Source organism: Oryzias melastigma, linkage group LG9 (assembly GCF_002922805.2).
Source record: "Oryzias melastigma strain HK-1 linkage group LG9, ASM292280v2, whole genome shotgun sequence".
Lineage (NCBI taxonomy): Eukaryota > Metazoa > Chordata > Actinopteri > Beloniformes > Adrianichthyidae > Oryzias > Oryzias melastigma.
Window position 1 is genome coordinate 20,623,232 of NC_050520.1, and position 16,163 is coordinate 20,639,394.

Below are 16,163 nucleotides of genomic sequence, written 5' to 3' on the forward strand. Positions count from 1 at the left end.
TTTTTTCCTTTTTGGTTTGATAAAACCCCAAAAAACAAAAGCAAAGATTCCAAAGTTTAAGGTGATTTTTTTACTCTTGGTTTTACATACAAATTTAACAAAAATAAAGTTTTCATGCACATATTTACAGAGACTTCAGGGTAGCTGTCCACATCAACAGAGCTCCTCTTTCAACTTTCACCAAATGATAAATGAATCCTAAGACAAAAAAATAAACTGGATCTTTGTTTCCTTTCCAAGAGTGTATTTTGCTACATCAAAGAAGAGACGGGAAAAGCCCTGACGCACTGCGCCCCCATCCCGCATTGTTAGCGGAGGAACGAAGGAGGGGTGAAAGCCTCACTCTTCGTAATTGGATGTAATCGCCAGAGGGAATAAACTTGCATTGGCCTCGGGGAGGAGGGGGGAGATGAGAAGAGAAAGAAGATGTTTAGAGAGGGCTGAAGATGTTAAATATCCCTGGAAGACTAAAAAGACACAGCATGGTCCCAGGAACTCAAATGCATACGCAGCGTATTGTTCAGAAACTGCTCTGTACGGAAAACGGGGACTGAGATAGAAGGAGTGGGAGAGAAAAGAACCTGGAGTGCAAAGACATCATGTAGCAGAAGATGCAGCGAGCAGCCCATAGAACAAAGTGCTTTATTAGTTCAGAGAAAGCCTGTAAAAAGACTACAGATTACTTTTAAACTGCTAAAATATTTACAATATTCACTAAAAATGCCTTTTCTTCTTTAAAGTTCCACTCCAGTAATGTTTTGATCTATTTTAAAAGCGTTCACAGTGCTCTTTGAATTATGATTATGCTGTTTCAAAGGGGTCCCCAAACTACAGCCCGCGGGCCGAATCAGGCCGGCCAAGTGGAGGCGGGCCTGACTCACCATCAGTTATGCATGATTTTTTTTTTTTTTTTCTCAATCTGGTCGATCAAGACCCACAAAGTACGTGACTTTTTATTCCACCTTTCTGCAAACTGCGATGGGAGAAGATAAGGCTATTTACTGGTTTCATTTTTTAAATTATGTTTTTAATAAAGTTATGAGCCAGATGCCAATGAAGACGTACATGGATGTATTTGTCTGCAAGTGGATGTATCAGAGTGGAGCAGAGCAGGAGGCTAGTGCCCACCAATTGTAGCGGCTGTGCTATACTGTAGGCTTTTACTCTTAACTCACCACAATTTGAATAAAGAAATACTCAGAATGCAATTTTAAGCTTTTTTTAAGATTTTTTCCATATACAGTATGTCTTCCATCTTTAGAAAAATGCCACAAGAACATGTTAAAACACACAAAAAAATGGATTTTCGTTGAAGTGGGTCTCTAACAAATGCTTTGAATTCTCGTACGCTGCTTATTATAAATGTATGGGTATGAATCAGAGGTGCACAACTGGATTCCGGTGTGAGAAAGAATGAATAGTTCTTCATAGTTTGGAAAATGTTTCTTCCATCAAAGATGACAGTGAAAATATGAACTCAAGAAACATTCATTTTATGAGTCACCTTTCCTGCTCTCAGAGAATTTCTACATTTCTATTTTTATATATTTTTAGAAACAGCATTGCCTTTTTTTTCTTGAAACTCAGCAGTAAAACAAACTAAACTTTGTGTGTGTGTGTTTTTTTTTCTTTCAGACTATCAAAGCATTTACTCTCCTCTCAGCTGGTGTCAGTGTGTGTGTGTGCACTTTACAGTTCCAGCTCCACCTACGCTGCCTGAAACCATAAAACCAAATGTGAGAGCTCTCCTGTGAGGGCGACCACCAGCTGACACGGACACATCTACATACATGGGAGATGTTGGGGGTTTTTAATAAACATGTTTTGCTGCATTGCATTTGCCATCCATGCACACTAAAGCTCAGTCCACATAAATCGTAAGACCCGGGGTTTTTGACCAACAATCCGCATCCATAATCAATATATTTTTTGAACTTTGGTCACTGAGAGGTTTAAGGCTTCGGCGAATGTTATTAACATTTCAAAGGTTGGGTCTTTGCAGTCCTTGTCATAAAAAAAGCAACTTTTGCTGCCACCAACACCCCCTCGGGCAGAGAGCTCAAAGGACCTTTCCAGTATGTGTCAGGTATTCATGTTTAGGGGCACTTGGCTAGGAAATGCTTGTAATTGTTTAAGGCCTCGACTTTAACTTCACAGTGAGAATAAATCAAATGCAGCTTTCAAACTGTCCTTTGAGTTATACTCCCACAGGAGCTCTAAATTTCAGATTAGACCTGGAAGGCTACAGTGCAGCGTGGCGAAAACCGAGTTAAAAACTTTAAAAAAGCAGAGTTTTAAAGAAAACCCAACTGCCATCTATTTTTTTTAGATCCTAAGGTCCCCATCCTTTTAAAAATATGCAAGTCCTTCCTCTGCTGTCAATACTGTACGTCCTCTGTGAGCCCCACAGAGGTGCATGCAGGGATTTTGTCTCAGCTTACGATCAATACTTTTCCTCATTATGGGCTCGGGTCAGTATCAGTGCTCTACAACCAGAACCCGCGAGGTCCCCAGCATTGTTCAGCAACTTCCAACTTAAGTTCCTGGAGATGAAAGCGTACTCCACATAGAAGAGAAACCCTGAAGTCTCCACAATTCCCAGCAGAGAGTCAGTGAAAAGAACAGCAATCACATAGATGTGAAGGTTCAGAGGTAAAATCGGGCATAGTAAAAAAGATATTATACCATGATTCCTTCGTAAAAGGCAACACCAGGAGCAACATAGATCTTTACAGGGTAATAATTAACTGCTTGTGTTAGAAAATGTATCACAACGTTGTTGTTCAATCAAATAAAAAAACATAATCACTAAACATTATCTCTTCATCACAAACTAGCTAAATTTATTTTATACAAACATTTCATGTATTGCCTTGATTCCAGAGATACCTCAGGCAAAGCGGGACAGGGAGGGGGTTGAATGCTCAGAAATCCCCATTTAAACCCCCGTATTAAACAGGTGCTGTAACTGATATAAATCATTCAAGGGGTAAGTTAATGAGGTTTTCCTAACTATCCCTTTAGGCCTATGGTGAAGTGTAATTAATGTTGATCATGACACATATTGGTTCTGTTTGAGACAAGCTTACAGAGTCTATTTGGAACAGATTTTTGACAAACATGACAGTTCTGCAGTCAAATTAGGTCTAGGTTATTAAACCTCGCTACCTAACTATATGGTAATCAAAAGTCAAGAGCGCGCACTATTAAACAACGCTGGGTTTCCCTCCCTTTTGCGAAAGAACAGACTGGCATGGAAACATAACAACGTCGCCTTTTGATGGATTGTGCTAATTAATATCACTCCCGAGCGCTCTATTTCAGCTTCTTGCTAATTAAGAGCCAGGAAAGCCAATTTGGCTTCAAAAATATTTCAATGGATTCACAATATCTCTGCCACTACATGTCGCCCTGGCAATGAGGCATTATCGTACATGCGCATCTTTCAGAGCAGAGCTGTACAGTATTGATCAAATCCCTGGTTATAAACTGTGTTTACTTTAATGGTTGATATCTGTTTGTGCTTCTTGAATTGTTTTGTGTCATCTTCTATCGGAAATCCTTTCAAAACTACACATTCTTCAAAAAAGTGCTCGATTAGTTCCAAGAATAAGCCTTAAGACACGAGGGGAGGAGTAATTACCAAATGTGTTTGGTGCCCTGTTAAGTGGGAGCTCCAATATGATTGACACCTCTTTTCTCCACGCATTCATTGTACAGCTGACAGTAAAGCTTTTGGCTAAATGCAGGTTTGCAGCACGCCTCTCTTTCTTCTCTGTCCCCATCCCCTCATCTCTGCACGCTCATTACAGATGCCCTAGTTTGCTTGTGAGCCAAGAGCCTTGCTAGCCTCATTACAAACTTGGACATCTCCCATCTTTTGTACCTTTTTTCCAGACAAGATCTCCCACATTCATGCTTTTATCCCTGGAGCAGCCTAAAAAGATTCATCAAAGATGTATAAAGAAGTGCGGCTCACATCTCATCTGAATCCGCTCTGTGGAGAGACTGAAGCCTGTGATGAAAAGTGCTACTGCAGATTAACAGGCGCTGGAAGTTAAATAGGGAAAGGGGAAAATGCGTTTTAGGTGAAAAGTGTGTCAGTTTTCAGGATTAATGCATATTCAACGACTCGACGCGGCACTTCTTTGCCCCTGTTCATTAAATGGTTTCATCATTTGCTCTCTTGTTGCCATGATGTTTTCCATGTGGCATTTTGGATGCGAGGCAGATTTGGCCACACAAACAAACTCTGTGTATGAGCAACGCTCTGATTAAAAATTCACAAAGAATTGAGTAGCTCTACATTCAAACAGTCTTCTGCGACAGTTTTTGAGAGTGTTTGAAGTTAGCAAAACATGGATAGCTTCAAAGAACAATTCATCAGGTCAAAAAAAAGCAAAGACTATACATGTTCTACTAAAATCAAAGTGCATACAGACATTTTTGCTATTAAGAGATATAAAATTTCTAGTTATTTCTTGGACAACAGACAATCTGAAACCACAATTGCTCTGCTGACGCTCTGCTGTATTATAATAGTCACTTCTCACTATAAACAACCCCAAAGTGCTATTTTGATCAATTCTGAGCATTCCTCTAAAAACCTCTGCTCTCAATATCAGCCCCTCCCAACCCACAAAAAAAAAACAGGTTCTCACGAGCTGATGTCACAAATTGAGAACAGCTCCTTTCAGGAAGAGTCTGCACTGCCAGCACCACCCCCAGGCTAACACAAACACACTTTTCCAATCAGCTAACGGTGATCAGCCACTAACTACATCGCTAGCTAAGCTGCCCAGCTAGCAGTGCTCAGCTGCTAGCTAAGCGGCGAAGCTAGCTCAGCTGCTTGCCTCAACCATAGCTATAACAAATGTAGCGATGGCCAAGGCTACTAATGGCAGATATACGGTATGCACATTTGCAAAAGTTTAGATGTTTTTTTTGTTTTCATGGGCGAAACGCAGACACAATACTGAGGTAAGCTCTAGTACAACAACACCCACAAGCAGCGACAGGCGGTTCCTCAGAGATTGAGGCATCTTACTCACAAAAAAACTCACGAGAATAACTCATATTTTAAAAATAAATTGCTCTTCATTGTCCCATATGACATAATATATGATCAAATGTATGGATATAGTTGATTCTAAAATACATAAGAAAGATTAGAATATGTCCTTTAACTCCTTAACAGAAATACACATTAAAATAATTAATTTGCAATATAAGATACAATGTTTTTGGCATCTACGTATAAATCAGGAACATATGAGAGCATTACATAAGCCTTCATCTTGCACTTGTTATCCAAGCAGACGGGTACACTGCTTTAAAAACTCTCAAATTTGCAAAAAATATTCAGAAGCTCTCCAAGAAAATCCCTTTGCTTTGGTTAAATATGCAGGTTTATACACAACATAGGGCAAAAGGAATGAACAGAATCTGTTCAGAGCCTTTGAATGTCCCAGTAAAATCAGGTATCACATTTCTGTGCTTTAGACCTTTTACGGCAAATGTGACTTGTGCAAATCTCAAANNAAAAAAAAAACATCTCATACCAACTGAGCTTTGGCTCCCAGGCTGGCAGGCACATCAAAGTCCGCTCTGCATCTTCTAAGTCACTGTCATGTTTCTATTTAAGTAACTTCTTCACTCATCTGCAGCGTTTCTCTACCTGCTCAGGTCAACTGGCGAGTGAAAAACCATCTAGCATGCATCGTGCATATCATATGGGTGTTTTGGGTAAATATCACATCATCAGTCAAGTGTCTGAAACAAATGAGATCACATAAAATGCAGTCGGGCTCTGAACGGCAGAGGTATGCAAATGTCACAGCAGGTCTCTCAGAGAAGCATGCTCGCTTCCTATTACTCACTGGATCATTGCAGGTAACACACAGTCAGGCATTTCCCCTGTTTCAATACACAACAGGTCTTTCCCACAATGCAACTGTTTGTTTGACTAACAAAACTCTGTAAGAGAGTTACTGATAATACTCGACGCCATGAAATGCATGCTGGAAAAGCATGAAGAGCTGGTTTTGCCCGTTACTCGCAAACATCACACACACTTTCCAAAGCTGTACACTGTTTATAGCGAAAAGGGCAGGCTTGACAAATTCCATTTTTTCATCCTGCTCACCACTTGTGAGTGGCTGAGTTTCATACTGTAGCAGAAGGACTTACTCAAAGAGGCTGTTTGTGGAGCCAGAAAAGGCTTTGCATATAGCAGCCTTACAACTGCTGATGTGTCATCAAGGGTTACAACTGAACCTTAAAATATTATTTATTTTACCTCCTTTTTTCTCCATCAGTATATGTGTGTCACTGAATATGCACACAGTTCAAATATTAGTCTTCCTGTGTTGACTGATTTACTGCACAAGTAAACATTAGACACACACAGATAAGTGTGCATTTGCAAAAAACGAGATGGTAAGACATGTCAATTTAAAGAAATAGCAGGTGAAAATTGTTGGACAAATCCAGATAAATCCTCAAACAGAAGCTCAAGGCTGTATGAGTGTGTAATGGAAGAAAAACAAACAAAAAATAGAGAAAAGATCCCAGAAAAGGATGTTTCTACTGCTTCACATTTCTGAACCTTTTCCATCTGCTAATTTTAGCCAGACAGGTAGAGTCATCACTAATTCCTGTATGCATTTGTGCTACCCACACCTAGCTTGGTGGAGAGAGTTGGGTTTATAGGACCACACAAATTAATATTTTATGCAGCTCAAACAGTGATGAATAATATAGCAGCTAAACTGCAGAGAGCCTTAATTTAGAAGCAAACTGCGTGACAAAAACCAGCGTGCGGAGCATTACTAGTGAAGCTGTGAGGAGAAAAAAAAAATGCATGAACAGAACTAAGGTCAGCTTTTACATTGAAGAGATCAGTGACAGTTCAGAGATGCATTTCTCTCATCGTTTTCACTAAAGAAACTTTGAAAGTCACAGACAAAAGATGGTGTCAGTTCTATAGAATATATAGGAGGTTTCGTACTGATACATCAAAACATCAACACCCAGTTTAGCATTCAGTATCTATAGAGCTTAACAATGTGATTGTTTGATAATGTTGGCTGTGACTTTAGCTACTTTTGTTGACTTCAGCTTCCTCAAGTTGTGTCGGTGTTTACTCAGAAGCTACAACTCATCCTAGTTTTATTTGTGACTGTACTTTACATGCAAGAGTCGTGTGATCTTCTTTTCATGAAAGATTTTCCTTCTCCTATTCCTACATATCTTCCTTTGATCATCATATCTGATTACATTAAACCATTTCTGTTTTTATTTATAGCACAGATAAACAGAGTCTAACCAGCTTTGGTTTTCTGTTCTGCAGTCTTGCATTACTTGTCAGTTGGGTAAAGCCACAATAAATATTAAAAGAGAGAAAAAAAAATGTTTATTTTCATTGAAATTGTATTTTTCTATTTGATTTGACATCAAGGAAATTCTTAGTATTCACATTATCCTTTAGTAATAGCAGATCAGTCTTTGACATCATTATTTTAAAGAGTTTTAAGTCTTTTTGTATTTTACACTAGAACAGATGAGTGGGAACACACAGTCAGATCAAATAAAAGCAAAACTGTCAAATTTTTGGCACTAAAGGGCGCACCAGATTAATGAATGATCTATTTTCTAATTCATGTCATATATAAGGTTCACAAAACTGTAAGACACATTAAGCAAGATAAAAAAGTCACAGACAAGCTCATCAGTCAGGCTTTAATAACTGCATTCACAGTAAGTCTAGAACTTGTTTGTAACATGCTACACGTTAGCCTCGTTAGAAGCCTTAGCCACGTTAGCATATTCACAATACTTGTAAATCCCAACTTTGTTAGCAATATATATATATATATATAGTGTATACTGATATTGCTAAAGCAATCGTCACTGTGACTATTATTAGAATTTTTCCCCTACCCCTACGGCTTCTCCCTACCCCTCAAATTGTAGGGATATTTGAAGCTTTAGTGGTGTCCAAAATTAATTTTTATTGGGTAGGGATAGGAACTTAGAAACACAATTCTTCACATTCTGAAGCACAGAAATTTTCATTTAAATCTAAGTACTGAATATTTGTTTTAGCATGACTTAAAGTTATAAAACCACTGCTATGTATTTTCAGAGCGCTGGCAGCTACGCACTAACGTAGAAGACCGGCGACTATTGATGATGTCATCTAGGCTTAGTAACGTCCAAATCTGAAGACACTTTTTTACCATAACTCTCTGTTTGTAGGGTATAATGTAGAGGTAGGGAGAAGATGTAGGGGAAGAATTTGATAGTAACGCATACCAAAAACACACACAGTCCGACACCGCTACAATGTTAGCTGCGTTAGCATTTTCACAATAACACCTAACCTTGTTTACAAGTTCTTAAAAAACAAAAAAAAGTGATTTTTTTGACAGAGTGTCAATTCTGTCAATCAGAATGAATCCATAAACGAGGCACAGTGTCGTGTTTGAAAAAATTAAGGCATTTATGTGCTGAAGATATACTGGACAGAATTATAGAGTTATAAAAACAAACAACGACAAATATCTAACAGAATATTGGTGCATGCGTTTTAAGCCATTACATGTCCATAGAAAGTACAATTCTGTCACATCTACGCAGTGCTTGTTAGATGTCACAATTTAGGTCATTTGCTCTCATCTGAGCTCGAACAAGAAGACCGATTTATTAAAAATGTGCTGGTATGACAAAACCAAGCAGAGACACTATCAGATTGGAACAAAGCTTTATTGCTTCAAGACCTCAATCGTATTATGACTAGGACTGGCTTACCTTCAGAGGAGGACAGCATGCTGGAAATAAATACTTGTAACACTGTTTTTAGCTTTTTTTTAAATAGAAAAACCCTTCCTAAATCATATGCTAGTAAAACAAAAGGTGGCTGAATGGTCTGAACACACCTGGCAGCAGATGAAATTGTGAAAACAGAAAGATGGTAAAAAGGACAAACTATTACTGGCTAAATGCGTGTTTTTTTTGTTTTTTTTTTCTTAAGAGTTGGCTTTATGGATAAGCACTGACATTTATCCAAATTTGTATCATTCTTGCAGCCAAGAGTTTAAATTCTTTCAGAAAATTGGATTACTTTGTATCCAAGCAAAACTAAACCAGTTGAAATAACTTCTAAGAACTGAAAGTTGGAGGATCGTTGTCCAAAAATCATCTGTTCTGCTTATGGACCGTGGTGGACTCTTTCACTCAAGACATAAAAACACAGAGGTCAGCGTGACACCTTAAAGAAGACAGTGATATCTGTCATAACATAATGCTTATACAATTTTAGCCTCTAAACTTCCCATGATGCCAAAAGAAACGTATTTCCTTCCTCTGATTCTACCAGGATACATGCTGAGAAAGACATAAAATCATAGGAATGGAAGTAGAAAAGTGGTTATTAAAAACGACAGAGAATTTGAATCATTCATTGAGAACCCTTTGAATTCAGTGGCTGTTCAGAGTCGGGACCCCGTCGGGAATCCCTGGAAGAATGGCTCCTACCATCCGTCTGCTTTTAGCTTTGTCTCGTGCAGCTGAATGGCGCCTGATTAGGTTGAGATTCTGATCTCAACCTCATCAGACTCTCAACCTAATCAAAGTTTTTTTTTTTTTTTTTTTTGGAATAATTTGCCCTTTTTTTCATTTTAGATCAATTTTCTTGTGCTGTTTCTACAGTGTGTTTTGGTCTTTGTTCAGTCGCTGCTCACTCTGCTTTGCTCCATTTGGCCGAGCAGACGCTCTGTGTACACTCGAGAATTAATCCACCTACTTTCATCCCTTTATTAAACACAAGAGTCAAGAATCACCAACTGCCTCACAGTTATGTGACATCAGATGGGCTTCAAGACCAAAGAACAGACCGAGCTTAGTAAAAAATCTTTTTAAAAGTGGGAGAAGACAGTCAAGTAAAAAGGTGACCTGTACAACCTTCCTGTTTTTGGATGTAAGCTGTCTAAAAAGACATGTTTAGCTAGTAAACAATTAAGTAAATAAAAGGTTAAAAGTAATAACAGCCAATGTAATCTTAGTTACAGTGCATCTAATGCTGACTTTGTCGACCAGAAACATCATAATTTAGGGAGAAAAGAAAGAAAAATGCAAATGATACGATGCCAAACTTTTATTTTTTAAGTAAATCTTGTTTTTGCAAGGCTGTATCTTCAAGCTAACAAGAAAAGTATTCAAAGAAAAACCTGCAAAGACCACAAAGCCAACCAAACATCATCACCTCAACCCAAACTGCAGCTAAATAATGTCGCAACTCCACATAAAAGGCTGAAAACTTTATGAAAGGTTTCCAAAGGATATAGTTTTTATTTTTTTATTTTAACATGGACGTTGTTAAGTTGATACAAAAGTTCAACTACATCCAGATGCTTTGGTGATCCACTCTGAAAATAAAAACATTTTTTATTTAACCTAATTCTTTAAAAACAAAGAGTCCACCATGGGTTCCCAAACCATAGACAATGTCTTTAAGCAATGATGGGTCAAAACTATAAATATTTCCAGACCTGAGTTTTTTCTTCTTAACATTGTCTTGATTTAATTTATATGCTTGTAAAAATAGAAACATATATTATCTCTGGAAAACATTCTTCTTTATTTTTTTTTTCACAATAAAGATTTAAAGATTAATTGTCAACATGTAACAAGTGGAAATATGCCAAATGAATTTCATGATTTATGTATTTATTCTTGGAAAATAATACAGAACTGAGCACATGTCAATTACATTAAATTATTTAACAATTTACTATTAAAAAAATGAGTAAATATTTATTTCTTTAACCCTTTTAGAACGTGATATTATGTGGATATTACTGAAACCCATTGGTTATCAACATACATACTGTGTTTTCTTGGCAGACTTATCAGTAATTTTACTTTTTTAAATATATTATAAAATTGCATTTAATTTTAGCTTTAAGTTCCAAAATGTGGTTAAATCTAGGCTATTTTTGTTTTTTACAGTCCAGGTCCTTCAGACAGGGCATCATGGCTCTTTATTATCTGCTGTTTTTAACACACACACACACCGAGGCTGCCCACAGTTGAGTCATTAATCGTGACCCAGTGGGATTACTTAAAACCAGTGTGTGGTCTACTCAGACTATAAGATGATAAGCTGCCCCGTGTTCTTAGCAGAAAAATGAGTGTGCACTGAACGTGAACTGACACTACAAATTAACATTCATATAATCTTTTTTTTTTTTTTTACTGTTTTCAGGGCCCTCTGTTCCTGGCAGGGTATTGGCTTGAGTTTTGACTCCAGCTTCATTAAAATGCAGGAAATTTATTGCTTAAGCCAGCAATCATAATTTTGCAGCTTTCAGCAAATAACGTTTAACGTGTCTGAGAATATTAATAATCATTGTTTCCAGTGATTTTTTTTTTTTTTTAAAGAGGCAGACATTGATTTGAAGGATTAAGGAGAAAAAAAGACTACATACTTGAAAGTTGTGTGTGAAAAGATGCTATTTTTACCCCTGATCAGCCTTTGTGTTTGTGTTTTATCAGAGAAGGGTGCGAGAACACTTTCCCGTTTTCCTTTCTGATGTACAAATGCAGAGCTGATAAGCCTGGAGTCACCTTGTGAGTCAAGAACTGGGCCTGGAGCACCGTGCATCATAAGCTTCACTATTTTAGTCGGTGGAGATGCACTTTAAAACACGAGTGCACAGTTACAAAAACATAAGAAACTATAGGGAAAAAAAACGAATAACTTGTTATTTTCTTTAATAATTTTGCTTTGTTTTGCTTTTACCACTGTGTCTCGTGACTTTAATAAAGTTCTTGGGTAAGCGCTTCCTTGCCGTGTGTCCTTGCAGCTCTTATAGTCGTCCCTCAAGTGCCCTGCTATTAAGTCAAGCATGAAATGTAGGCAGGACAGCTAAGGTCCACATACAGCACAAGAAAAATAGCACTTTATTCATTAAATTGTCACTGTCAGAGAAAAATGATCCTTCACTCAAAAATTAGGAGGATTAATGGCTCAATTAACTCCCACAAATAAGAGGAATTAAATAAAAAAAAAAAGGCGTCAGTTAGCTAATTCCAGTTTTTGATCCACCATGTTGGATTGCTTTGGTTATCAAGTCTGAGGATCTAGAAAAGGTCTGACCTCTTTCTGAAGACTGTACCATTTAAGCTTGAAAGAGGGGGTATTGTCATTAAAAAAGCAGATTAAATGTTACTACCAGAGCTCCACCGCGTCATCAACTCCAATCAACAGCCTGCCATACAAATGTTTATTTATTGTTTCTTTGGTCATTTTTCTGAGTCGTCTTTAAACGCAACTAAATGCATTCTTCCTAAAGCCAGATCTTTGTATTTAAGGAGAAATCTTACATTAGCAGGCAATTTTTTTTTACATTTTGTTCAATAATCTCATTCATCTCATGATGAGTGATCCACTAACACTATTCACATTTCCACACAATCACATCACCTTTGTCCAACTCCTGCAGCCCGATTACAGTCAATCTTAGCTCAAAACAAGCAGCAAAGCAAAAATATTAACACTAATCATGATTCACTAACAGCGGACAATTGCACACGCGCTCCAGATGGCTTTCTATTCGCCTAAAAGGCTTTAATTGGGCAGCGATTATAGTAAGACTGACACAGAAATTGATATGCATAAAATTCATTAGGAGTGACTCTATCCAGGCACAAAGGCGTTACGTTCCCATACACCGGGCACAGTCATGTGCTCAGACAAACAATGTGTGAGAATCAGCACCAGCAACCGACCAAAGGATGTGATGTATTGCACGCTCACTTGGAACAATGCTGTCTGTTTTAGCTGAAGGCGAATGTTTGCACCACATCGATTTGTTCCAGCAGCCCTCCATGACATCCCCAACTGTGTGTTGTTTTTTTTATTGCTGTTGTTTTTCTCTGCTATTTCCTAATCCATCTGCTATCTTTAAGAAATGATTAAAAGAAACCAGAAAGTGTGTTTGAGCGCTTGAGTTTGAACGCTTTAGGACGACCTCATATTCTCGACTGGTGTCGCTTGATTCATTATAACTTTCACATCAATCTCCTTAAAGCCGCTCCCTGCTGTGAAGGAGGTTATAACTTTATCCAGCCTGGAAGAAAGTCGCACCCAGATCCCTTTGGAGCACCGCAAATTTCCCTTAGATATGACTAATTAAGAGATGCACAGGGCTGTATTTTTAACTTTCAAAAAGATTTTTTTAAGTTGAAAAAGTGAACCTACAGCACTGTAGCTTCCTGCTTTTCCTAAGCAATCATTACAACAGCCATCCAGGGAGTATTATGTCTTGTAAGGGCTGACTCGGAGTTGACACTGTGGCTTAGGGAGCCTTAGAAACTGTGCTAGAGGCACTCTCTGTGCCGGGACTGAGGTCTGTCTGACATGTGTGACTCCTGAGGCAAGCATGTTGTTAAATTGATGGAGACACGGAGAATGGCATGACCCACTTCCATTAACTTGCTGTAGTTGTCTTCACAGGAGAAAATCCCACAGGTACTTTTCTGTGTCAATGGTGGGCAATGCACAGCCGGGAGGAGCGGAGACGTTCCTGTCACCCAGCAGAGCTTGGACGGATGAAGGACGGCTGGATGCGAGACGGTTCGGTGGGGCTTCGTGTCTACAGGTCAGTCCATGAGATCTCAGCAGTTTAACCTAGACGGCTAATGGCAACACTGAAAACTGAACTCTAGTGCCCTGACTCACTATTATCATGAGCTGACGGTGAAGCTGGTACAGAAATCTTCTTTGTATTTACTTTTTTTAATTCGTTTTATTTTGCTAAAATATGTAATAAATAACACTATTTGCTTTAGTTTGGAAAACTAAACCTAGACTCTGCTTGATTTTGATTTATCACATTAATTCAAAGCAAAAAGGAGTCATGCAGCAGATAATAGCTTTGAAAGCACACACAAATTCCCCATCATGTTTTATTATTATTTTTTTGCTTTTTTCTGTTCACAAATCCAATTAAATGATCATAAATCGTTTGATATAAACAAGTGTCATATAAAAAAACATGTCAAGCACGAGGCTGCTCACATTACAAAATAAAAACCGCACATCATCATCAATCATTCCTTTCATTCGGGAGGTTTCATGTGAAAACAATGATAAAAGCAGAAGGTTTTCCTCTCACCGTCCACATGGTGCGGGACAGCGGCACCCAAACACAACGCGATGACGAGCAGCAGCGGTCCCATCCTCGCACTACAACCAGGTGTGACTTCCAAGGTTAAGCGGGATGTCGATGAAAGAATTTCAAAGAAAAATTCTCAAAAGTTGTCCTTCTCCTCCCCGCTCTCGACAGGGTATCAAACTGCCGCTCTGACGTCCTCTCGGGGTAAAAGTATCCTCCGGGAGTTGAAGAGGACACAGGCACGCGCGCCTCTGTGGCTCTGTCGAGGAGGAACAAGTGAGCTCCAGCTGCCGCCCGCTCCTCTGATGCTGCCTTCACGGTCCTGCTGCAGTGATGTGATGTAGTGGAGAGAGCGACGTGTGCGATACCTGCTGTCAAGCTGACCTAGTTAACGGAGATATCTGTTTCCGGTTGCAGCCTACAAAACAAAAGCTTGGATTTCGACATTTTATTTTGAAATCTGTTGTTTTTGTAACACCAGCACCAAAACCAATCCTATTAAATGATTTATTTCAATCTTGTTGTTGTAGTTTACTCTGAAAATGTTTCAACATGACTTAGGTATTTGTGTTATTAGGCTAATGAAGCATTTTCTGAACCACACGGGGTTTAAATAGGCTACCAGATATAATTTGGACAAATGTTTAAATTAACCATTTTTTTTAAGTTTCGTTTACAGGAATTTAGATGAATCTTTTCTTTTGTATTTAAAAACACAATATTAAATTAACTAGCTTGGCATCAATTGTTGATGGAAGCCTGCAGAATAAGGTCTTCTACCATTGACTGTATAAGAGAACTGGACTGAGTTGCCCCTCCCCCCTCACATTCTAAACTGGACTGAGTGAAACCTCCCTCCTCGTTCCAAAATTGGAAGTACCCCCAAAAAGCCAAATTCTCATAGACTTCTATTGAGAAATAAACAGCTATGAATCAGTTTTTCTATTCAGAATTTGCATTCTCGCTCTGCTACATCTTTTAAAACATGTTCTTGCAAATCCTACTTTTTTTAAGTATATTTTTTTCCCCACAGCTCAAGTTATACAAGTTATAAATTGACCAATAAGTCTAAATAAAAGTAGATTGCCTAGCATCAAACATTCTAAGCATTTGACAGATTCTCTCAAGCCCACTTTCAGTGGCAGGGGTGTGGCTTACTAACAAGCTCACTCCTGATTGGAAATACTAGTTGCCATAGAAATGTAGACTTAAACCACCAATCCCGGCTTACTGAGGACATCTGGTTCCAACATGGTGATGGACATGATGCAGAACAATGGGGGCCAAATTGACTTTATTTGGTTGGAACTGGAAGCAAGTCATTTATAATGGGTGACGTCACACCTGCTCAGTCCAGTTCTCATCTACATATCATATACATCATACCCATTTATAATCGCTCGGTCACATTGGTCCGAGGCGATCATAAGGAATCCCCTCAATCACTGCGAAATGTGACATAAAGCTGATGGCAACCGCAACTGGAATTTTATGCCCGTAGTACAATCGCGTGCACATCGCACCATTAAACCTATACTTATTTCGAGTCATCAGAATACACAATGATGGAGCAAACTGGATCCAGGAAAATTGCCGTTCCACATTCCCGGATTTCATACGCTCTAAATACAATTGGGGTTAGACATAACATTATTCTTGGAGTAGGTAAGCAACATGATTGATGATATGGCGGATCACAATGAAGTAAACAATAATGTCCCTATTGTGTCTGATTGTTTTAAAACATTGGGTTACTTTAGTTGTAATTTTTGAAATTATACAGCTGAAAGTACATCGTAGTTGTATTAAGTGAACTAACTTCCATAATCACGTCTTATTTTATGGCCTATTGTGTTTAGATGCCTTGTAGCAGTTAGATGGATCAGTTGGCTGCATGCAGGACTAGTGCCTGGAAAACCAGAGTTTAATTCCCACTGGACAAGATGAGCTTACTGCAGTGTGGATCCTTAGGCAAGACCCTTC

The 16,163-nt window shown here is 38.5% G+C and overlaps 1 protein-coding gene across 3 annotated transcripts in view; it reads right to left on the reverse strand.

Annotated features, from left to right (window-relative positions):
- The window catches only part of edil3a (EGF-like repeats and discoidin I-like domains 3a), a 121,934-nt gene extending 107,300 nt beyond the window's left edge, over positions 1 to 14,634 (reverse strand). Inside the window, exon 1 of one of the 3 annotated variants that reach the window (XM_024275435.2) lies at positions 14,181 to 14,634. In XM_024275435.2, the coding sequence (XP_024131203.1) occupies positions 14,181 to 14,244 (64 nt within the window). In that variant the 5' untranslated portion in view covers positions 14,245 to 14,634. The remainder of the gene's footprint in view (positions 1 to 14,180) is intronic. The other 2 variants (XM_024275436.2, XM_024275437.2) reach the window with 2 other exon arrangements.
- Positions 14,635 to 16,163: the final 1,529 nt, after the last annotated feature.